Source organism: Ruditapes philippinarum, unplaced genomic scaffold, assembly GCF_026571515.1.
Source record: "Ruditapes philippinarum isolate M1 unplaced genomic scaffold, ASM2657151v2 ctg1165_1_1_1_1, whole genome shotgun sequence".
Lineage (NCBI taxonomy): Eukaryota > Metazoa > Mollusca > Bivalvia > Venerida > Veneridae > Ruditapes > Ruditapes philippinarum.
Window position 1 is genome coordinate 72,894 of NW_026866458.1, and position 26,734 is coordinate 99,627.

The following is a 26,734-nucleotide window of genomic DNA, read 5'->3' on the forward strand; positions in this document are numbered from 1 at the left end:
AAATAAAATGCGCTAATTAAAGATACCTTACCAAATTATTCCGTCGCACAGGTCATGTTATATTCAGATTAAGTACTATAGTAGATTTTTTTCGAATGTTGTGTAAACCATTTTTTGCATAATTATACTTATCTTATGCACTGTCCACAATTAAAAAGAGGGGAAAGATATTTAATATAAAAAATACTTTCACTGATGCCTACCTGGTAAGGAAAGTAATTCCATTGAATACAAATACAAACAAGACTTACAAGACTTGTAAATGTTATGTGACATGACTGTACTATGTTCTGTTTGTGTCACTTCTGTAGTCAGTAACATAAGATGATAAAAATATCAAAGTCTGTTTTTTTATTATTATAATTGTAACAAATATACAAATAGTAACAAAAGGGACTAATATTATAATATAGAAACATCACATGCATTTTTTTCATTTCAAATTAAGAAGAAAATGGTAATACTGAAAGTAGAACACACGCTGGAATGAAAAAAATGGGATGAATTTCAAAAAGACCATTTTGTTTGTTATACACGCCTTACATGGTGATACAGTATTTATTAATATAATAGAAAACTGTTACCTGAATATTAGGCAAGTATGAGGAAATTCACTAACATCATGTTCGTGCAAGTCAAAGATATAAAAGCTATTTGACATTGATGATATATATAAAAACATCTTTTGTTAATTGATTTATTGGGAGATCAATATACTTTTTTGTTGAATTGCTTTAAAACCATTCATAAAAACATTACACTTCATGTTCAAAATGCAGATCAAAGTTTCTGTTGTTATCAATGATGCTATTTATCTATAGCCTATACTTAACGAGGGTCCATCCGCTCGTAAGGCCACAAAATGCAGGTTTCGCTGTCGAGTACGGACCCCGGACATGTCACCAGCAGAGCTGCATCAGTACTAAGGGTGTAGTACTTAAGTACCAGTACCAGTATTTGGCAAATTATGCAGTACCATTAACAGTACCAGTACTAGATTTTAGCTCAGTACTGCAGTACCAGTACATTTTTTGGTGAAGTAATTAAGTATCAGTACCATTACTTTTATTATATTCATCACAGTTTGAATAAATACAGTGTCAAACAAATAATTGCAAATATTATTCAGCAAAGAAATAAAATCATAACTTACTATAACATTTTTACAACTTTATAGTTTTAACATACTTTTTACAAACAATATTTACAACATATATTCATGTCATATCTTATTGTTTAGTAACCAGTCAACTGTAATACAATGCAATCATCTTTCATTTAAAACACAACAGTCTTTTGTTGCCTTTCACACCTTCACACCTCTGTTCAATTTATACCAAAGTAAATAACAACTTTTTATGGTGCTAACAATATCACTTGAAATAGGATTATTTAGAATAGAAGCAATAAATTAGTGATTATTTTGCTCTTTTACTAGTAAATACAAAGTAATAAAATACTTTAAAAAGGATAATTTTTATTTTAGGGCAAAGAGTTACTGAGTCTGTTTATCTCAATTTAATTTTCACTTAGTCTTTGGTGCTTTTTTTATGATGAGTACTATGTAACATTGGAAGGAGTATGGCAGCAAATTATCTAAAGATTTGATAACTTACTTTTTCACAAAAATAAAATAATGTAATTTACAGCTTTATTTTATGAAAAAGAATTGATGCTATTTTTATTAAAACCAAAAGTACTGCCTAGTAATGCAGTAGCAGTACCACGTTTTAAGATAGTAATGCAGTACCAGTATTAGCAAAATTTTGTAAAGAGTAATTCAGTATCAGTACCAGTATTTGCAAAAAAGGTGCAGTACGTACTGCAGTACCAGTACCGGTAATGCAGCTCTGGTCACCAGTCATACCCTTCATGAATTAATTTTAAAGCACAAAGTGGTATGCTGTATCTATGATGCCAATGAAATTTTACATTATATACTAAAGATTAATTACTTTAAAACAACCAATATATCAACATGTTATTATTAAACATTTAATTTCATAAATATAAATTAAGAATAATTACGAAAAGCAAAATTTTTAAAGTTTTATGCCTGAAATCTTCTTTATTTTGACAAATTCAATCAATAATAGTATACTTGATATGCTGTGTGTAAATATAATTCAAAATGTAACAAATTATAATTTCATGTACTACTAAAAAAGGGAAATAACATATGTATAACCTAAGTGTCAAAAATCAGAACATTTATAGCTATTTTTTAGCTTTCGAATTCATGTACAGCAGAACTGCTTTACGGTTCTCATTCATTAATATGACATGTTGCGAATCACCGAAGGGGAAACCAATATAGAAATCGAAAGGAGTTCTTGAATGCGGATTTATTTTTAGCTGTAAATCGAAAGGATTAAATGATCAAATCCGGGCCCATGGACAAAAAACATAGTAAACACAAATAGCTCACAAATAGCAATAAAAGGAGGCATTTTCCCTGTGGTCACATGGTTGTAGGTATGACAGGGCTTTCATTTTTGGCTTATCAAAAAAAGCACCCGAACTATCGATAGAAAGGCAGATAGACATGTTTTTAAATAGAAAGACGGATGGTGTAGATGGACATACAGATATCCATATTAGCACAAACATCTCTGATTCATTACGTTTGCATCGAAACTATCTTATCTCGTGTGTTTGTAAAATTTTACAACAAATTTAACACTCAAAAATGGGGATCTATTACCACTGGCAAAGCTACAGTTAACACCAAATATAGCTCCTCAGCAATGTTTGTAGCACACTTTAGTTAAACCAGAGGCACAGATAGCATGTTATCTTTATCTCTGGTTACGGTATACCATGGAGCTCAACAACAATTTGAACTGCTTACTGTGACTGTAAAATAATTTTTCTCCCTTTTGTGGAATCACAATTTTGAAATTACAAAATCATTGTAAATTCTGTATCCTTTTTTGACTCCCCTGACATCTCACTAGTATGTAAAAAAAGATAATATACTCGTATCACGCTCAGTATTACCTTTCAATTCTTATCTTCCAAATGTTATTAAAATGAAAACTTAGTATGTATCATACATAATGACATTTTTATACCAAAAACTAATAATCTGTTAATAAATATCATGCATTTATGATTCTAAAATTACTAACAATTTATTCTAGATTTCGTGCATTGTTTACCCAAATACGCTTCCGTAGTTACATTTTGAAGCTACCCAGAATGAACTTAAATTTGTTTATTTTTATTTTTCCTACTTCATAAACATCTTATTATCAAAAGGAATGTTAATATACAGGCTAATGATTATTTATATCTCATGAAAATTGAAAAATCTTTACTGTTTTAAACGACAAACGCTGATTTATATACACGCGAAAACCCATTACAATTCATTCAATGTATTTGATATTTGGGCATGTACGAGGCTAAAAGTTGTAAAAACAAGTAAATATAATGAACATTTATACATACTTTGCACAACAGCTTCTAAATCCAACTTCAGGTAGTAAATGTGTTAATTTTGATATATTTAAATCGCGCGGCCTCATAACTTTTGTTTACCTCGACACCGGTTACAGTATAAATCTCTGTGTATGGTGTACATGCAGAGCCATATAAAAACTCGAAACAAATGCAAAATTTGAATTGATTTTTTTACTGGTTTGCCAAGGTTAGATTTTTTAGGGTTTTTACCTGTTTTATATGACGTGTATAACAGACTAAAAATGTAAAAAAAAGCTTGTATTGCAATTTGTTTGACGTTAAATTTTACTTTAATCAGACCATATACATTTCATGTTATTTCTATTAATTCGATAAATATTTCTTACTTAACCAAACATGTTTACAATTAAATGCCATTCATGTATATAATAATCTTGACTTATTGACTTACCATGTAGTTTTACTGTATTGTGTGCTGGGGATTGTGCCAGGGTCGGGGTTCGTGTGATATGTCGTAAATTTTATTAAGTCTCATGAACATACTCTAAACCGAGTTTTAAGCTGAGTTTTTAAACATATTCACTACTTTTTCACAGAAGGTACGTCAGACTGAATGAATGCAATTCACTACAATATTCAATAACTCTTAAGCTTTTTAAACAAATAATAATTATGATTAGGAAATTTTATTTTATTGATTCAACAATAAATTAAAGATATTATGAAATGAAAAAAAATTATAGGAGGTGCTTTACCATGTACTATCTCCTCTAAAGTGATTTTTGTGCCTTCACTTCTGTCAAGTTTCCTTTGGAATGACTTTAATAGTGCACGTTGAAGCAGTAGTATGTTTGGCACAAACCGCAATGCTCTAAGATGATGTTCCTTAAACAAATAATAATTATTACAAAAAGTCCCTTAAGAACAGAAAGGACATTGTATGCACATACTTTTTAACATAAAAATTAATACCCATTATTTGTTTATTAAGCATCATCCTTTCTAATTTAATTCAATTGTAATGTTTACCTCATTCAAAAATAGCCGCAAACTTTTGTATTTATCTCCATCAGCTAATTCGTTACGCAAATGTTCCAAAGAAACCGGTGTCCTAAACCTCCAAGCGCGAGAAACTTCGTGAAGCCTTTGGTGATTTTCAGATTCATCTTGCATATTATCTGTTTCATACATCAGACATAGAAGTGGATTTCCTCCTACAATTACAGTTTGGAATATATGAATGAATCTTAATGTTTTAAAGTTTTTGTTGTGGTTGTAATATTATTAATTTTACTTTCCTATCCATTCCAATCGTAGCCCCTTTGATGTATGTTGGCCGTGCAGATTCTCTGTGCGATAGTATGTTATGCAGACTGTGTTCCGTAAACGTTACGTGAAAGATATTTGTTGATCATTACTCTGCTATAAAGTATTTCGATATCTCTGTTCGAGTCAAAGACGATTACAAGCACGGGGTTTCTTTAAGTAACTATGTTGTTTGTTTGTTTGTTTCATTTCACGCCTTTTCCCAATAGTATTTCAGTCATATAGGCGGGTAGTTTCCTAACCATTGTTCCTGGAGAGTTACACCAGTACTAGACTACCTTCCTCCGTGCTAAACTACCAAAGCATCTCCCGTGGATCGAACCAACGCCAGAGAGGTAACTGGATTAGAAGTCATCGACTCTAACCCCTCGACCACGGAGGCGGTCAAAGTTACTTTGTGATAAAGTAATAAAGTGATAAAGCTATTTCACAACCTATGTAAAAACATTTAACGCTTACGTGACAGACATTTTTGCTTTATTATACATATTATAAACTAGAACTCCGCGAGTCGGATGTGTCGCCTTGTGAACCATATAGTTTAGGAGTAATGGCCAGGACAAAAGGGCAACAAATCAAAAAATAAGAAGTGTAGATCAGCAGTTTCTGTGCACTGCACTTCTTATCAATAAGATCCATCATCCTATGAACTTTCTTGTCTATAGCTTTTATAATTTAGGAGAAATCGCCTAGACAAAAATAAAGTATGAAAATTAATAAAGGGTAATAACTCAAAAATAAGAAGTGCAGAGTACCGGTTCTTGAACACTGCCATTTTTCTTAATGAGATCTATCATCCTATGAAGTTTAAAGACCATAGCTTTTTTAATTTATATTTTAGGAGAAATGGCCCGGACAAAAATAAAGTATGAAAATTAAAAAAGGGCAATAACTCAAAAATTAAGACCGGTTCTTATGCACTGCACTTCGGGTCATTATAAGAAGCATGCATACCAAGCTTGAAGTTATTCCGATATTAATGACTGACTTATGCTCCGGACAAGCTTAAGGGGGCGCCGTTGCCGACAACGACGCCGACACCGCCGACAAGAGTAACCCCTATACGTCGCCTTTTTCAAGGCGACACAAAAAGGAAATGAACACAAATGGCGAAAAGCTAGTACAGACACTGAACAAACAAACAGGTACAAACAAAGTAGTTGTAATATTAAATAATGTAGTGATATGTGATTAGTTCGTTTTCATGGCCATGTAGTAACACTTTTACTTATTTCCTACCGGGAGTAAAGAATAATAATATTTCTACAAATAATTGTTTTTATAAATGACATCAATTTATCAAAGCTCATGCAATGACGTATGCAATATCAATGTTTGTTATGAACAGGATGAATAAGGAGTAGACAATATGAAAGTTATTTTACCTAGACGGTTATCAGCAGCCAATTTCTTATTCCATACATTAAGTTTATCGTCTATTTGCTGTAGATAAAATGGTATACATATCACCTTGTGTATTGTACAAGAATTTTAGAAAACTTGAATAGTTTATATTACAATTTAAAGTCCATAAACAATTAGTCAGTCAATTTTGAAAGTGTAACGTCTGTAATGCAGCTCCAAGTAACATTTACATAGGAGTTGAAAAATAAGAGAAAATCTTATCGTTGTAAAAATAAAATGTTTTCGTATAGCTTAAGCATTTTCATACGAGCATTTTTAGTGACTTGTTAACACTTTCAGTAAGACCATATTGGTCTATGTTTATTTAATTAGTCAATGACGACGGAAACGATAGATAATTATTTGGCTGTTGAAGATTTGAAGGGGAAATGCTAAGGATAAGCTTTACAGAAACTAAAACAGGGTAAAATATTAGTAAAACCATTTTATTCAAACGAAACTTTAACTATTTCGAATCATTAACAAGTCATTTCTAATGCTGTTCATCTTTTGTTCAAAAAGTTGCAAACTGGACATTATTGCTTCAAGTAACATTCAAAGTTTAGATTTAGTTCAAACCGTTATTGAATAGACAATCATGATGGAATTCTTAATTGAAATTTTGGAAGGCATTTTATACTCGATATATGTATTAGTAATTCAATAAAGGTTGATTAAATTACATTTAAAGTCCCTTGCAAATACGTTTTTACAAACTTGATTTCCCAATTTTTCCGGTCGCTTTTTGTTTTAAGTTGAAGGATCTTGCCATCTGCTGTTACACCATCACCTTAAAATTAATAAATTTCCATTGTTTACAACCAAATATTTTGTAATGTTCTTTAGAACAGGAACAATTAATTTACTTCTCATTACTACTTAAAATCATTCATTCTTCCATCATTTATTGTACCTTAAATCTTTTCAACCTTAAAGTATGCTCATTAATATTAAATATCCAAAGTTTTTTAATAAAAATGTTTTCATTTTTTCTAAATCTACTTGTTACAAACGGTTTTTACCTTTGATATGAGTCTCCATTATGTTACCAATAAGAACATGCAACAATAGAAGCACGTCATCCATACTCTTTCCGGTGCAATTTTCTAAGATCTCTATGTCAACTTTGATATGGTTCCATAAAAATGTTGAAACATCATCTTTGCAAATTTCAGGTTGAATCATGCGGCAGATGGCCTTTATTTAAATTATTTCAAATTTAACGTATTTGCTTTAACATCTATTTAATGCATATCTAAATTTGAAATTGGCATATTGACTTAATGTTGCTATTATCAAATCATTCACAAATTTTACTTTATACATTGTATCATATTCATCATTTAATGAACAATATTTTATAAAATCTCTAATATAATGTTTTCAAATGTTTAAATTTCATATGACATATGTCTTTCATAATATAAATAAAACGTAAGCGTCGGTTTATTTAACGTACCTCTTGGTTATTGGCTGATCCTAGATAAAGTGACATGTGAAGAAGAAGTCGGACACACGCAAGGAAATTAGGTTCTAACTCTCGTTCTGAAGAAGCTTTTTTTTCACGTTTCTCAGGAGGTCCTAAAACATGTCCTGGTTTTGTTTCATCAATGCTATTAAATGAAAGAATAATTACCTTTTAAGAAAACATATAGAATAATTCATTGCAACAAGATATATTTTGCGTTATAGATACATGAAAGTAGACATTCAATATACTCATACATTGCGCTTTGCACCGAAATGTTTCCATAAAATCATTATTATCACATATGTAAATAAAAATAAAATCATGTCATTAAAACAAAAGAATATATAAGAAAAGTAAAATCACAGATAAGATATACATTAAACCGACATCCTAGATATTCAAATCTGGTGCAATTCAAAAGGGGCGTTACCCTTAAAATCCTACTTACACCTAGATGAAGTAAATCAACATAGATTAAATTTCTTGCTCAAGAAAATCATTAGTGTCTCTTGAACACTGAACATATTGTTCAGAAACTGGAGAGCTTCTCCTTATATTGTTCACAATTGAGCTAGGCAATATTTAACACCTGGCCCCGTGTTCACTAAGCAGTTTTATTTTCATTGGTTTATAAGTTTTGAAATAAATTGATCGTATTTTGTTAGAATTAAATAGTATATAAAAATAAAAAAAATCACACAAACACAACATTTTGTTGGATGAAGCAGACGGAAAACAAAACGAATACAAAAATAACCAGGTCAAAAAAGGATCAAGATGATAATTATTATCAACTGTACAATACCCATATCTTGAATCCATATCTTAAATCTCAGACACTACGAGGCAAGGAACATGATTCATGAATTTAGTTTCAAAGAACTCTTTTAGGTAGTGTTTTATTGTCAAATATCTATGACCTCGAGACACAACAGAGATTAAACTGCGTCATGTGAACGTTGCATTTGCCTTGTTGACATTTATTCTTGTTTTTCCCATTTATACACTAAGGCTAGACATCATCTTTATAGTATGTTTGCCATACAGGTAAGTGCCCACTAGGCAATACAACATGTAAAATATTTAAGCACAAGATAACGAAAAACATTTAAATGTGTTATTCTATAAATAAGACACACACATGACCCCAGGGCTGAGCCAGTTTTGACCCTGGGTAAACTAAAATAATTATGCTATTAGACTCCATGGGAACTTATTGTTTTGGTAGTTAATATGAAAACAATCTTTAAGATTAACAAGAAAAGGTGACAAAATCCAGCAACATAAAACCACAAGCAAGGAACCAACAGGAAACTAATCAAAACTGGAGAGGGCACAAGGGCATAAGTGAATAACCAAGTATAAGAAATCGACAAGGAGACTTGTTGAAACCCAGAGAGGTCCCATTTTTTACCCTTGACACTTTTATATAATTTATATAGCTGCTGTAGAAGATTACCCAACTCATGCGAAGTACGATCAAATAGGAAGAGATGTTTTAAAGGCAAACTACAAACATCAGCACTTTATGCTCAGATGATAATAATAATAAATATATATCTGGAAAAAACTGATCCCCTGAAAGCATTAAAACAGCATAAATACACGAAAATTACAGAAAAGTCATACTTATTGTCCTTTTTATTAGATTCAAACGCTGTATGGTCTCCGCTTCCGCCGATATCTACTCCACAATCTAAACATTTTTGAGCTTCCATTGGTACACCACACTGAAATGCATATGATAAAATATTAGAATTGAAATGTTGTCTTCAGTTAAATGACATGGTACACAAAAATATGTGACAATAATGTTTGAAGCTTTGTTTTGCATGATAAAATAGTTAATTTTATATTTATACTATTAAAATGTTTATGTGATATTACTTTTGAATGACATTATGCAATAGACACAGTGGACATAAACATAATATGTTTTTTACTTTTGGAATGGAAGTTTCACATTGACCTTGAGGTTCTAACGATGCAATAATCCCTATATACTCACAAATGATAACAAAATTATGGTTACAATATTGTTAAAACACACACGGGCTTGCATACAAAGTATTATAAGATATACTCATTGAGATTTTGCACTAAAATTATTACATGAAATACATGGCACTACTGTGATACCCAAAATAGAAGTTTCACACCGATAGTGATATATATATTTAAGAACTTCCACACATTTTTTAAATATGCAACATTTTAATTTGGTGTTTAAGATCCAAGTTTTATTTGTGACACAATGAGCATAACTGAAAGAGGAGCTGAGAATATATATAAAAAGATCAACAATGAAAGGAGGCATTCAATGAACGCAAACCCCCACAATTTCCTCTTCAATAAGATAAATCCACCTATGAAGTATAATTTAGACATCTCGAAAAATTAAGTATGAAAAATAACAAAGGGCAATAACTAAGTAATAATGAATGGTAGAGTTATCACCCTTGTGCACTGCATACCTTCTGAGTGAGATCTATCCACCTATGAAGTTTCATGTTGATATCTCAAAGGCTTTTTGAGTTATGCTCTGGATTAGAATTAAGTTTGAAAAATAACAAAGGGCAATAAAAAATGAAAAAGTATGCATGGTAGAGTTATCATTCGTGTGTACTTCACTCCTCCTCAATATAATCTGTCCATCTATGAAGTTTCAAGTTGATACCTCAAATACTTTTGAGATAATGTCGGACGGACGGACGGAGATTATTTCTTTATCCCCCGCCGTCTTTTTGGCGGGGGATAAAAAAGCAAAGTCTTTTTATATGACTTACATTATTGACTGTATAGACGTGACCATTTGGACATTCTAGAAAGTATAAAATAAAAATTAAATTTCATAAACCTCATATATACTTTTGAAGAACATTTTGCTGGGAAATGTTTGAAGCGTTTTAAAAACTCATTGTTTTGTATCTTTCAAAACCGTGGTGATACAAAGTTGAAAGTTGCTGTAAACAAATTTCCAAAAAGAATTCTTATTTATATATCGGAATTAAAAGACACTACAAACTTTGCAAGTTCACATAATGTTTATTTCACGTTCGATTTACGCACATTTGTATCCAATAGGAGGTAAAGGATGATTGAAAAATTATAGACGCATTATTCTAGCATATTTGATCAATGCTCTTATGTTAACTAAACAAACACTTGTACGCTTACTCATTATTGTCATTCTTCCCTGTTTGTTATCGTGCAAAAGCAATGCTCTTATTTCATCTAAGTCATCCTGAGGCATTGTTGGAAGAAGTGCATCCTAGATGAAAGTAAAAAAGCATTATTGGTATCTAAGACATCTGTGTTTTAATGTTACAGCACATTTTATAACGCTACCTCTATCATCACAACCAATCATAGTCAAAAGAAAAATATATATATACACACACCAATAAATATATTCCAGTAATATATACGCATTTATATATATGAATTATATATATATATATATATATATATATATATATATATATATATAATATATATATATATATATATATATATATATATATATATATATATATATATATATATATAATTCATAAGATATTTTGAAATAATCTTTCATTTTGGGAAGAGCCCCAATCAAGAACACATTTTTACACTATGTACTATGTATTCATAAAACTATTACAAAGATATATGCCAAACATAGAGCTCAAAAAGATGAGAGTGTTTTCCTATACCTAAGTCTATATAAAGCAAGTGACTCCCAGGCCAGGACCAAGTTTGGCGTAATGGCCAGGATTATTATATGTTTTTTGTAGAAATTAACAAATTGCTGCTACATGCAGAGTATATAAACTTCGGACTGGACTCAAAAACTGCAAACCGACGAACGACCAAGTGCATAAGAATATACGCCGAAATTTTTTAGGCGTATGAAAATAAAAATAATGCATGATATACCGTGTACAAATCTGCATTAACAATTAAACATGTAAACGGTTGCAGCAACGTCTTGTTCCCATCAAGCTTGTTTAGGATTGACAAATAATGCACTAGAAGACATTGTATTCCCTGTGTTGACACATCCACCTTTTCTTCAACTTTAAGTTGTTCTGGCAAAAGTGCATTTTGTAGTACTTTCAATGGGAGATCCTTACGCTGATAAAAAAGGAAATTTTAAATATTTAACAAATGCAATCAAAATGGTATTGTCAATATGTAGATTGTAGTAGCAAATATTGTTATATACAAAAGTAAAGAAAGTATAATAAACAAGTGCGATGCTTTTAATTTGTAAAACAATTGCACCCTTACATTTATTAGTAATTAAATGAGCATTATACTTGTTAAGAGCTAATATTGTACAAAAATGATCTGAATTGAATATCAATAAAACAAAACGGCATTTACCTAAACAGGGAGACAAACATTCTCAGAGAGTTTCATGAAGATCGTATAATTATGACCTTAACAATATTAACAAAGTGTTTCTGTTATATGACCTGGTGTATTGTTATTATTTCCAATTTTGACTCGTATTTTATTGAAATTTTCAAACAAAAACTGTTACATCTAAATTGGTAACAATGTATTTCTTTGTATTGATCTAGTGCCTGGATTTAAACCAAACATTCATACATGACATTTAAATTTGTCTTTATGATAAACATTCTGACAAATTGAAAATATGTTCAATTAACAATGTTACCTCTTGACTATTATTGATGGTTTCCGTTTGATTTGACCTGGAAACCATGTTTTTGACTGAAGTTGACCCATCAGCAAAATCTTTTGGGTTTATCAGTTTTAAGGTTTTTTTTTATCAGGTTTATCGTTCAGCACGACATTGTTGTTGTGTTTACATGTTATGTGGTACTTTTAGTTTCATCTATTTGGACATTTTCATCTTGGGTGGTTCCAGTATTCCTGCTTGAATACTGTATAATCACCCTTAGGATATGCTGCCTGCTTTTTAAATTTGTCTTTTGACGTCTTATCTGTGATATGCAGGCTTCATAACCTCAGATCCTTTTCAAAATTCCATTTTATTTAGTTCCGCCCATTGTTTTCTCGTTTAGGGCAAAAGCATTCTTTTACTTGGGGACCATACGCCGCTTTTCATGGAGTGGCACTACTGTGTCACATTGAAGGTTCCATGATAACCGCCGTATGAACACATCTGCGGATGTTTCTAAATTCAAAATTTCACCATGTTCGTGTTAAATGTTGAATTCTGCTTAAGCCGGTGCAAGGGGGCGTGGACGGTAACTTGCACTTTCCATACCGTCCATGAACAATCTCAATCAAACCGAGTCTGCAACATTTTCAATTGTGTTGTGTTGGACCTTCTTTAGGAATTCTGTTTTTCTCTATTTTAAAAATTCTATCAAAGTTAAATAAATATCAAATAAAGATTTGTACCTCTAACCTAGTTATATAGTTTTTGACAGGTTTCTTTTATTCAACAATGAACTTTATATCACAGATAAACATTTGTATAACGAACAAGAGCTGTCACCCTAGTGACGAATGCCCCCAAAAAGGTTTTCTTAACTTTAAAGAAAATACAATGAAAGTAACTTATTGCTGAATATTGTTCTTTGTATTATTGTACCTGTAATCTCTAAATGTGATAGCATGAACTTTCAAAATATAAGTGTGACCTTGATCTTTAAAGAAGGGACGTGATTCCTGGACGCGACAAAATGTTATGAGATAGACATTTGTGCCAAATTATTTCAAAATCCCTCATTCCATGACAAAGTTACAGTCTGGACATGATTGTTGAGCTAGTTAGGACACACGGACAAACGGACACGAGCCTTAGCCGCGACACATCGTCTTGATGTTGTAGAGATTTATACTAAGTAATTATGAAATCCTTCCATGCATGACAAAGTTACAATCCGGATACAAATGTATGTAGCTATAAATTCTTATTGTGATCAAGAAAAACTTCAAAATAGTAGTGTGATCTTGACCTTTGAGGTAGGGACGTGATTATTAGACGCGACACATCGTTTTGATTTTGAGGATAATTATGCTTAGTTATTCTAAAATCCTTCCGCGCATGACAAAGTTACAGCCCGAACATGATTGTGTGTACCTATTTATTCTAATTGTGATAATGTAAAACTTCAAAATGTTAATGTGACCTCGACCTTTGAGGAAGGGACGTAATTTATGCACGCGATACATCGTCTTGATGTGGTAGACATTTATGCCTAGTTATTTTAAAACCATTCAATGCATGACAAAGTTACAGTCCGGACAAGAATGTGTGTACCTATTTACTCTAATTGCGATAATGTGAACTTTCAAAATGATAGTGTTTCCTTGACGTTTGAGGTAGGGACAATTTCTTAGACGCGACATATCGTCTTGATGTGGTAGACATATGTGCCAAGTTATTTCAAAACCCCTTAATGTATGACAAAGTTACAGTACGGACAGGAATGAAGTGGGAACGCAAAGACAGACGGACGGACAGACGAACGAACGGACAGACGGACTGGCGGACAGACAGACGGTGCGATTATATTATGCTTCCCTTCACGGGCATAATCACATATATGCTATGCTCAATATATGTCATGGTAAGTTATGTTATAAATAATGAAATGAAATAAAATATCTAATGTTTAAACAGTATTCTTCTCTCATTTGACCTGTTGACCTTATTTTAGACCAAATGTATCCGAATTTAATCTTATTTAATATATAATTTGTATCAACACAGCTTAATGAAGATCAAATTGAAATTGATTAGTTTTTCTTAAACTCGACCCGATTACCTAGCTTTTCACATTTAATTGGTAATATTACTAAATAGCTAAAAAGGAGAAACTAAGACAAAGTAGGAAGGCTTAAAAGTTTATCTAAAGTGTCACCAGAATATGTCTTTAATTTGACCTAGTGACCAAGTTTTTTTAATAAGGGACAACCAACCTTTAAACTCATACCACTATCACTTGTATGATATTAATATTCTGGATTCTGGACTGTAAACAATAGTTTTCTTGTTCTCTATGAATTATTAACCAAGTTTCTCTTTGATTTAACTTGACAATGTAGTTCATGACCTAAACCGACTACTGATCATACTTGACCTCTTTATCATTGAGATAAACATTAATGATAAAATTGTAACCTCAAGAATGTTAACAAAATTTTTATTTGACTTTGTGACTTAAACTCAACCTTAGAAAACCAATATTCAAACTTGTGCAATAACTACACATACTAACATTGTGACAAAATTTGATGAAGACCTTATGAAAACTGTGAGCTCATGCATGTTAATTGTTGACAACGTACGACCAATGATAATGGCAAACCAGTGTATTTAAATAAGTGATACTTACGGAATGAATTTTATTGAATGTCTCTGAAATAAATTCCTCGAAAACGGCAACCCTCTGTAAAGAATATACACCAAGTATATATATTTGCGAATATTTACTAAAAATATAGCTTGGTATCACAAAATCAAATGCAGATCTCAAGTGCAAAACTTGAATTGAACATTGATAAAATTGAATAAATACAAAATTTAAATGTTTTGATAAACAAAAACAAAGTTTTCAACAAGAGTCATTGCGAGCGGTTGACGGCTTTTTATATGCATTGGTTGAATATTATTTGATAATATAAATCAGGTCAAATTTAAATTTCTCTATATGATAGGTTGGTATTTAATGTTGCTTTGTCTAAGTATGAATCAAAATGAATTCATCAATAAATAAAAGAAAATATCAACCTGATTATTTGATTCGCTATGGCCGGTAAGGATCCAATGTTATACATCAGGAAGAATAATGAGTTGTTCAAAATATTGTGTTCATATATTTGTAAATCAGTCATGAATAATAAAGGTCAACGAACATTTAAAGAAAAGTATTATTTGACATTGACAACCGATGTCATTTTGATCATATAAAATGTTCTTTACTTGGGTATGAATTCAATCCATTCATTAATTATAACGTCATGAAAATTGAGGCAAAATTCAATATAAAGACCTTTATGATGAAGCTCATATTAATGTTTAGGTAACACGCGAAATATCAAACATGTTTTTTTTGTCATAAGTGTCGTTTTCTCCAAATATAATCAAATATCTCATTCCTAAATATAAATATCCACAGAAAACCATTGAAATATTTTATAGTAACATTTGATCTTGACCCTAGAGAGCCCAAAAGCAATCTCAAGCGAGGTCTTGTCATAAGCTTAATATATCTGAAATTTGTTTTATCAAGTGAGGTCTCCTCATCAGATTACTTTATACTTAGTTTGCGTATGATATCTCATTCCTTATTCTACTTTTCTATCGACAGAAATATTTTTCAATCTTTAATATTAATGACCTTGTCCTAGAAACTAGAGGCCAAACAAAGTAATCAACAGCAAGGTCTTCATGTTATCTTGTTTTATCAATTGTGATTCCGATATCTCAATGATAGGTCTGGTAATCGACTAGAAGCATTTGTTCTACTTAGGGAGACACAGGCAAAAATTTAATTTTTAGTTTTGAATTTTTCATTCATTATTATGTAAATGTCCTCAAAATAGATAAACCAGGTAGTCAAAGGAACAAAACGTTTCTCCTTATAAAGAAAAATGGTAACCTATCTTCACCCACGTTAAGATTTCACGATAGTTGTCACAGTGAAATATGTGAACGTTTAACAACTAAACCAAATGAATGACTAAGACTTGTGTTAATTTAACTATATGCAGAATATCTGTTTTTGTAACTTCCTGGGTTTGTTCAAGTCACATGACTTGTTTTAAAACTACTCGATGTTTCTGTTTTGCGTTTAAATATATAGATAAATTTACTGCTCAAACCCAGAATATAAAGAAATTTATTCAGAAATTCATGCTAAGACTTCTAGAAATGTCATTTTAGTGTGATTTGAATGCATAAGATCATTTTAATATTTTTGTCATTATTTTGCCCGAATATCCCTTTAACCTTTTACCACATGAGCATATTGTGAAAAATTGCCATTTTCATTGAAAAGCCTCCTGTTACAAGTTCAAACTGCCATAAAACTATCTAGAATGCTTCAATACTGATATATGGTGACTGAACCACAGAAACAACATGCTCAATATTAAATTTCCTGTTACCATGGCAACGGGGGAACGTCTAAAAATTGCAAAAAATCACTATTTTGCATGTTATTTTCTCATCAAAACTGATTTCAAAGCGCTGCAAGTTCTCAGTGCATTAAGATAAAGTAAAAGGCTTTTCAGCGTTGGTTACACGTTACCTTACGATTGACCTGAGGTCATTTTTGGCCTGTCACATGTCCAAAATTTTCTTTGCGATGAGGGGGACTTCCGCCCCCTTTAAACCCCCCCCCCCTACTGGCAACCCCCATATGTATCATTTCGATGGAAGACCGCGTCGAAAAAGTTATCACTTTTTAACAACATTACTCAATCGAAAAACAGTGTTTTGAACCTAAATAGCGCATTTTGTTCACTATTTGAGGCATCAAAAAGGGAAGGGGAAAAAAGCCGTCAACACACGTCTATATGAGGGAAAAGGTTTAGGGCGCTAAAAATTTAAGTAAGTGTTATTCCCTCAAAGATCTCGCCCTAGTTTAAATGCATAATTTTAGACGATTCGTCTATTTTCGGAATGCGTCACAATACGCTGGTAGGTATTGCAAAATGGCGGATCCAAGTACTTGTCTTGGCTTACGAGAAAATTTGTCAGTTTCGGAAAAAGAAGAAAGTCGCAAAGGAAAATGTCCGGTGAATAAGGAGGGTGAGTTAAAATGTTCTTTCAAAAATCTTTTGCCATTGCAAACTTGTGAGCTGCGGCATGTTTGAACCCGAATAATGAGTTTTTTTAAACACTTTAAAACTACATCTTAATAGTACTTTCCAGTGATACCTTCGACATTTTTCTCTCACACCTGAATTCGGCAGCAAAGAAGAGAAATGTATACAAAACATTTTTGCATCAAATAAGCATTTATTTATTACAGGCCTTTTCCTAGCTTTTGTATCCCACATCTTATAGTCAATATTTCGTACTGGCTCAAACTAATGCATCAAAGTTTCATTACCAGTTTCTACATTTCAAAATTTCTTTCATTCATTTTTTAAGCAACTGTTTAGCTTTTTAAACTCTTTGTCGCTTTTGGTCGTCACTCAATGAATGAGGCGCCTACCTTGCAGGAATCTTTCTATAATTCAAGATATTCTGATGAGTATAATAAACACTCGAACGTGAAATACCAACTATGAACTGGTTATCTAGCATCTATTTCAACACAAAAATATGTAACTTTTGATGTATTTGTAGCACTGGATTCACATTTTGGCATTCCTGATTCTGGATGCGTTTTCAATGGAGTTAAACCAGAATCAAATTTCTTTTTCCATCTGTGATCTATGTCATTAGACAATAAGAGGTTGGGTACATAATAGATTGCAGCAAAGTCTGCTTCAAATCACTTTATATAAACCGGTTTTACTTCGTTCTTGTTAACAATCATTAATCTTATAGTATTCAACGAGTTTTTGTACTCGAATGATGAAATCTCTATCGGTCAATAACATTGATAGCTACATACTCTTTCTCTCTCTCTCTCTCCCCCTCTCTCTCTCTCTCTCTCTCCCTCTCTCTCTCTCTCCCCCTCTCTGTCCCTCTCTCTCTCTCTCTCTGTCTGTCTGTCTGTTTGTCTGTCTCTCTCTCTCTCTATCTCTCTCTCTCTCTCTCTCTTTATATATATATAGTGTAGATGTTTTACAACTCAAGACTCCTTAAAATACTCGTAGTTACCATAAAGCTTGAGTGAACAAAAGAATTTCAAGCGATGTCTATATATAAGCTTGCTATACATTTAGAAATTTAAATAACTTATTCCTAACTCTAATTATTGACCGGACACAACATTTCCTTTTCAACAACGGCAATCCAATCCAATGACCCCATATCAGATTTCTTTACTTTTTCTTCATTCTCGTTATCGACCAGAAACCAGTTTTCTAATTATAATAAAATCCTAATACCAACCCTGTATAATCCAAAAATAATCTCAAGCAAGGTTAAACCAAGTTGCATTATGTCTCATTACAACCGAAAATACTTTATGACGCCCCGTTAAACAAGAACCGACCGCTGCCATTTGCAAATCTTATCACCGTGACTTTTAAAACAAGATGTGTATTGCTTAACTTTAAGTGCTAATACCTTCAAGGGAAATGGCCGTCCGTCATCAGGAAAAAGGTTTGCGCATGTTATTTCTCTGTATATAGCTAAGTCAAGGTAAACAGCTGTTTTCAATTCTTCTACTCTAAGTTCCTGATTTAAATAAACAATATGAGAGTACATGCATAATGTATGAAACGTATTTTCCTAAAGATAGTGCGGGAGGTCAGATCTGAATATTGACACATTTATGAGCTGCTGTTAGTTATTTTGCAAGTGATTAGACAAAAAGGAAACAACAATAACAACAAAAAACAACAACAACAGTGCGATAGCCATATTTACGATTTATAAATAAGGAATCAATAATTTAAGGAGAGTCAGCATTTAATATGAATACTGGTTTTGTCATTCCATATCACTAATCAAAACCATCTACTTATGATAATTTGAATGAAAGAGTATGAAATTATATCAGAATATAACTGTCTCTTTTTTTCCCTGATTTTATTTAATTGCTTTAATATAAAGAGATTTTTCATTTTGATTTAATACAAAAGTTTAGTTTTTTTAGAAAAATACATATGTTTCTGTTTGCAAAGTTTAAAACTTCTGTGTATTTTTCAGATTTTTGGATAACTTATTACCTTTAATATATTTTCAAGATGATTGACATCTGTCCCTAAAGCAACATCTGTAACTGCACGTCTTAAACTTACGTAGTCTTTACCACACACGATATATCTGTCAGACGCTACGTGCACCTGAATTTATTTTCAAATATTCCTTTTTATGCATCATGTTATTTGAGACATTGATAATGGTCCGGGTTTATAAATTTTTAAAACCGGAAAAGTAGTTATGAATTTGAAAAGTGCACTAAAAACCAATGCTATTTATTCAATGATAATTATAATTTCTAACCTTCTAAATAAGTAAATTGTTTATTTCCATATCAGTCAATAAAGAGAGATTTTTGCTATATCGGATATTGAAATTAAACTTACGTCTAATCTTGCTTCTGGCAGGGAAACCCAATTTAGCAAATCATCTTCTGAAGAGCAAAGCCTGAAGTAATTGTCAAGTCCGTAGCATCGACTGATGATCTTCACGATAAATATTCTACAAAATAGTATTATTTATTAGAACGAAGTAACTCTTTAACTTTGAAAAATGATTTCTTCAACACAAACGTTGATATGTTTTAAAGATGCTATTGTCGATTAGCATTAACAACAGTCAGCTTTCCTTATCTGGCCAAAGCAAAAAATGCGTTGTTGCCCACTTTTATACGTTGTATATTCATAAATATTAAGGTAGTTATACAATAAGCTACTAAAGGCATACACTTTGCTTAAGTGTAAATTTAAGTAGTTCGTATGCTCGGCTATCACACGTGCTTAATAGTGAAATAGGAACAAATGCTGGTAAATGTAAATTTGATAAAGTTAGAACGCAATATTTCAAAAGACATACAAAAACTGGGGTGGTATAAAAACTATGTCAAAATTTACATATTTTATTAACGGTACATAAATGTAACGCACGTAACATTATTCAGCATAGTAACATTGTCTCTGTTTTCTGTAGCCAATGAATTATACAAATAGAAATATAAGTACAAATGAATAGTTACCAAAATGTCTCTTTCAGATGTCTTTCTTACAGATCGCTTACATATACTATACTTACAAAGAATCATCTTAACCCTTTTTGTTTGTTTTGTTAGTTTTACATAATGTCATTTTGTCATTTAAATGATTCCGTTCTTTTTTGGTCGGAATGTCAAACTTGATAACTTTTTGTGTAAGGACAGGAAGAGGAGAGGGGATGGAGGAGGATTAAAGTTTCTAAGGAGATATTGCCGCAACAGTAATAATTCGAACTTCAATCAGTTCGTCATTTCGAACAAGTCAAAACCTTCTTCCACCTCTGTTGAAAGCATTCATCAGACACTAGTAAGAAATGTATTACAAATAAAATATAGACCGTCATATGATAGTCTGTTCAGCAACCATTAAAGTATTTTTCTCCTGATTTTAAACCTGAGAAATAACAACTATTTCGAAATGCACTGAAAATATAGACACAGTGCTATAATTGCTGTAAAGATATAACTTAATTTGAAAGTTGAATTACCAAACATATATAAAAGAAAGTTTCATGCATTCGACCTTTACTATTGTAAAATTTACAGACGTCCACCGACATCAGCTTTTTAAATAACTTCGTTATCAGGAAGAGTGAAATATTTCGTAACATGCATTTTGAATATAATAGCAAACACATAATTTCTTGAATGTAAACTTTAATATTCAACAATAGTAATAAATAAAATAGTTTTGTTACTTGTAAGCCCCCTTCATATTCATTGGTCAAATTTAATAATTATGTGATCATATAGAACAACTCAGGTTAATTTATCTTATTTACGAGTAAAAATAATTGCATTAAATCAAGAGAAGAAAGAGATTTCCAACGTGTACACATTTTATGTTGTACAAGTAATAATATAATAAATTAAACAATGTCTGAATGATTGGATGCTAAATTTATATCACATAATTCGACATGATATTAACGAAGTGTGACAATTGTATTGAATATATATACAATATACTAAAAAGTATAACTTTAAACATGGTCATTTTACATAACACTTAAGATCATACTTTAAAGGCAATTACAATTATATTACGGTTACCTACAGAATCTTAATAATCAATCAGGTACAAGTTCGACCAGCAAGATATTTTAACTTTGAAAGGTTTCTTATAAAGAAATTATATTTCAAATAAAGTAGTTGCATGTAATGGCACATGTTATATGGTACCTATCAAAATACGGTTTAACGCACTGTTGACGCTTAAATAACCGGTACATTTAAGAATGAAATGGTATTCATCTTCAACCTCAAATTACCATTAATTTGACAAATTCATTCTTTGTGTTCTTTCAATTTGATTTTTGCCATATCTACCGGCTTTTATACAGTATCAGTATGTGCTGACACGCACATCCATGTCAATGTCTGACGTAACTATTTCAATTTGATTTCATGGAAGTAATCAATCATGATGAAATACCTTCCATAATGTAAACATACAGGTTATTTCAAATATTGTTATCTCCTAGACCCGATAGCCATTGCTGTACATAACAGATTATAAGTCGCTGTTTGAATACCGGAAGAAGACATGAAACTTCTATGCTCTCCTTAAAATTCCAGACGTCTTCATTTGGCCCAATTGCCCATTTTATCATTTAAACATGTTTCAACTATTCATGACATACGTATCTTATTACATGTATAATGTCATCCGTATTTAAGATTTTTAACTGAAGTTAATCAAACTACGAGACAGTAAACATAATGGTGGTCAGTATGCGTATCTGTTGTTTTTGGGCAGAACATGAAAATTCCGTTTTAAATAACATTTCTCGCAAGAGGCGAAAAGTCTGCCTAAGTTCATCCAAATAAAAACATTCAATCCATAGACAATGTGTTCTTGTTTATATGCAAAATTAATTTTTTAATGTATAGAAAAAACTCTATATCCACATCCACAAACGTAATCTAAATAAGGTTTTGAATCATTCCAACAATGTCAAATTTTAATATTTGTTATAAAAAACGCGAACAATTTAAGTTCAGATTATCATTTATAAAAAATTACTTTGTTTGGTATTAAACAAAAACTTTAAAAATCATATCGGTAGTACTCATTGTGTAATTTACTGTGTAATTATGATTTTCCCCTTAACAGCAGTGCCGCGAAAAATTAATAACTTTAATAATAAAAGTCGTAACAATATATATTACACGTTAATTCATTGCCTATTTAAAATCAAAATGATTAGTCTGCCTATTTTCATTTGATTTTCTTCACTTTGCTTTACTCATAATATACTCAAAACATACCTTGGCCATTTACATTCATCATTGCAAACAATTCTAGAAGCACTGAGAAGGGCACGAACGTCCATTTGAATTTTTGGGCTTGTATTCAATGCACGAATTTGATATTTTGCACATATGGCGAGGCCTACCCTGGCCTTAGCAATGGTCACTAGCTTATTTACAGATAATTCGTCTTTTGTCAGGTTGCTTGCTACGCTCTGCAAGGCCTCCGATGCATAACCAATTTCACTTTCTGCTTTACTGGCCTCTTCGGTAAAGATATCCTACATTTTGAAAAAAAGATTTGATACTTTAAAGATATATTTATATATAGATACTAACAGGGATCGCAGCTTCCCCAAAATAGATTCCAGGCACTGAATTATCATCAAACATAGTTCTATGTATTGATTTGTGTGGGCCATATTCTGATCCGATGCCATATCTGCGTTTTCTTTGCCTTGCTTTTTAATGATGTCATCAGCATTGGTCAAATACACGTCTATGTTCTTCTTGACATCATCCATACTAGAATGTCAAGTATTTAAAGAGGAGCAAATGCCTCTTTTCTAACAAATAAGACAGGATATGTTGGCCATCTTTTCATCTTGTTTAATGAACTTTAAATAGTTATGAATCGCGTATTTATTTGCAAATAATTGACAACAAGAGCTGTCAGAAGGACAGCGCGCTCGACTTTTTTAGTGCTTGCCTATAAAACAAAACTTTGACAGTTAAGGGCACACAAGACTTTAACTAGGAATTTCTAAGTACAAATCAAGAAACATTTTCACAGAGTTATCTTCTCTTGCTTACAGATAGGTCTCATGATGGCACATAAGAACTCCAACTTCCAAAGTAATATCTCAAAATGGTTAAGTCAACAAGTGGACAAGAATGAAAATTTTAACTGAGTTTCTAAGTCAAAAAGGGCCATAATTCAAATAAAAATCCTTAACAGAATTACCTTCTCCTGGCCCATGTTTTGGGACCATGATGGTAAACAAGTATTCCAACTTTCAATTTAATATCTCAACCAGTTCAGTCAAAAAGTTGACTGGTACAAAAAAGTTAACCAAGATTCTAAGTCGATAAAGGCCTTAATTTTTAAAACAAATCCCTGACAGAGTTACCTTCTCTTGCGTACAGATGGGGTAATGATGTGAAATAGCATTAAAAGTTTCAAAGCAATATCTCAAAGGGTTAAGGCAATAAGTGGATTTTACCCATATTCAATGTATTTTCTAAGTCAAAAAGGGCATAATTCTGTCAAAAACCTTGACAGAGTTATGTCCTCTTGTCTGTTGATGAAGGTCGTGATGGTAAACAAGTATGGTCAGTTTCAAAGCAATACCTCCAATGGTTTTGAAATAAAGTGAGGTGGTACAAAAAACTTAACCAAGCTCAATACACTTTCTAAGTCAAAAAAGGGCCATAATTCTGTCAAAAACCTTGACAGAGTTATGTACTCCTGTCTGTAGATGGAGGTTATGATGGTGAACAAGTATGGTAAGTTTCAAAGCCATACTTTGTAATACTTCTGAAATAAAGTGGGGTGGTACGAAAAACTTAACCAAGGTGTGACGCCAACGCCGACGCCGACGCTAACGCCGACGCCGACGCCGACGCCGACGCCGGGGCGAGTAGGATAGCTCCCCTTTTCATAGAAAAGTCGAGCTAAAAATTCCAAAATTATCAACTACATGGCGAATAAATATTCAATCGAATCGCCATAGAACACATAGACAGGAATGCACTATGCAATGGAAGCTGTCAATGGAAAACGAATGTCAGAAAACGTAATTGTTCTATCAAAGTACTGAAGATCGCATTTTTAAAAGTAAACATTTATTTGTTCCTCATAATGGCAATTAATTTGTCATGTTGCCAAACAGACAGAAGATCAGCGTTTTAAAAGTCATGATCCAAATCTTCACAAAATATAATATTCTACGACATGTCAGTCTAAATGTACATGGAAGACAATAAAATCTTACCTTGACATTTGACAAACTGACACTCTGGGAACGGTTTAATGTTATATTAAAAGAACTTTTATTTCCAAACCAATTTCATTTCGTATTATTGTTTATTGATATTCTATCTTAGTTCAGCACTTTATTTAAAATAGTTTTAGCTTTTCATAATTGCAACTGAGTTAAATAATCTTATTTAAAAATTTGCTTTGCAAATGTTAATGTAAAAATGCAAACTGAGTATTATTGTAATTGGAATAGCATTTGTCTTGTAAAGTGGTATCATTTTCATGTGTTGCTCATACGCACTAGAATTGTTACCAATTTTTACTATGCTTATAACAGCATTTGTGATATAATACTCAATAATTTTCTTATTCCCAATGACAAAATATTTATTTGTTCATATAATATAATTTCGAAGTATTTTCAATGCATACGTATAAGGGCAAAAATGACTTGTCTTGGACATGTATGCTCGCTATAAAAATATATTAATACCATTATGTTATGTTACTTAATAAACAAATTTTATAATAATTGTATATGGTAATGGCTACCATGCAAAGGCAGTTGCTAATTGTTTATTTTCTTCATGGTTTTCTGATTATGATAAAAAATCAGCGGATAGAAACAGATTACTGTGACAATTAGCATTGAACAAAAGAACTAAAAATCAACTACTACCAAATTAATGAGAGAAACCATCCATCCAAAGAAATATGTCATTTCATCATATGAAGTTTGAAGTTAAAAGCAACATGGATCTTAACTTAATAATTAGGGTTATTGTATGTATGTGAGTTTGGTTGTGTGGGAGAGGGAAGTTATGAAAAATACTGGTGAAATTGTGTACACAAATCCTAAATATTTCAAAGTAATCCAAATATGCAAAACACTAAACCTCGATGTTTATAACTTTAGTGAATTCTAAGTAAACTGTTAAATTATGTACTATTTACCTGGTTTTCAAAAGCAATTGAAGAAGAAATGACCTGAAAACAGGAGTCGGGTCAATACCGGTGTCAAATATAGACATTACTTTGGTCTGTATAACTCCACTTTCTTTTGACCCATCAAAGGTTATAAATGACAATAACTTTTCTATTACTTCGATAGAGGGTGCACCGTTGTTGGTAAAACAAAGCTGGGATATCATGTCCATAAAAAAAGCATTGCATTTCTTCTGGTATCCTTTTAAAATAGCAATTTCTTTCCTGAAAAACAAAAAGAACAGTTTGTTTTGTTCCGTAATTTTTTCTTTTTGTAATTGCTGTCAGTTTTCTCTTATTCTTTTCATAATAAAACAGAAATCTTATTAAAAGTGTTATTTACATAAGCATGTATGATAGATCGTCAACATTAAGACATTTGTCTTTGATTGCCTAAAAGAAGATTGCACTTTATTTTGAAACAACTAGATAATTCATTGACAGGTCATTATTTGTTGTCACTTTTATTATGAATATTAAATTTGGAAGCTGAAACGCCATTTATACACACAACGAATTTCTGATTTGCCACCATATCCTGTTGAAAAGTTACATATCCCTCAGAAATCCAAGTTGATCGTCGAGATGACCGACAGTTGACTAGAAAATTGTCACATCAAACGAACAGACGTAACTTGTGTTCGTCTACTAACATTTTAAAAACTGCTCCATATTTAAATTATAAAGTATAATGAACAAGATCAACAAGGAAAGGTCCAGATAATTTAGTGATATGTTGACCTTTCCTAAGGTTGCAATCAAGATCAGTATCAATGAATCTTTCAATTGTTTATTGGCTGAAAACATACGCTTAAATTTAAGCCGAAGAGACACGGAAAATATCACGCCTTGCAAAATACTCAGGATGGTCGCAAAAGTGACTGCCATTCAGTCAGAATTTACAACATCTGAAAAATGGCTGTAACATTTTTCTTTTGATATTCACGAAACAACAAAACTTTTTCTTGTTTAAAGTAAAATATTCACATTTAAATAGTTTGTTATAACTTCCAAAAGTATAGTTTAAGATCGCATTAAATGTCAGAATGTAAAAATCAAAATCTTAGTAGCAGATTGCGTTTGCATTGAAATGTTTTCTAC

At 31.7% G+C, this 26,734-nt stretch overlaps 1 protein-coding gene across 1 annotated transcript in view; it reads right to left on the reverse strand.

Annotated features, from left to right (window-relative positions):
* Positions 1-26,734, reverse strand: part of LOC132732560 (E3 ubiquitin-protein ligase rnf213-alpha-like) — a gene marked incomplete at its 5' end in the record, with an annotated part of 76,693 nt that overhangs the window by 15,107 nt on the left and 34,852 nt on the right. The window contains 17 exons of the mRNA XM_060719041.1: positions 4,182-4,311; positions 4,456-4,640; positions 6,138-6,195; positions 6,840-6,946; positions 7,179-7,353; positions 7,616-7,769; positions 9,257-9,357; positions 10,414-10,448; positions 10,805-10,898; positions 11,549-11,746; positions 14,953-15,006; positions 18,807-18,917; positions 19,412-19,528; positions 19,772-19,886; positions 22,687-22,949; positions 23,004-23,193; positions 25,604-25,858. Coding sequence (XP_060575024.1) covers positions 4,182-4,311; positions 4,456-4,640; positions 6,138-6,195; positions 6,840-6,946; positions 7,179-7,353; positions 7,616-7,769; positions 9,257-9,357; positions 10,414-10,448; positions 10,805-10,898; positions 11,549-11,746; positions 14,953-15,006; positions 18,807-18,917; positions 19,412-19,528; positions 19,772-19,886; positions 22,687-22,949; positions 23,004-23,193; positions 25,604-25,858 — 2,342 coding nt within the window. The remainder of the gene's footprint in view (positions 1-4,181; positions 4,312-4,455; positions 4,641-6,137; positions 6,196-6,839; positions 6,947-7,178; positions 7,354-7,615; positions 7,770-9,256; positions 9,358-10,413; positions 10,449-10,804; positions 10,899-11,548; positions 11,747-14,952; positions 15,007-18,806; positions 18,918-19,411; positions 19,529-19,771; positions 19,887-22,686; positions 22,950-23,003; positions 23,194-25,603; positions 25,859-26,734) is intronic.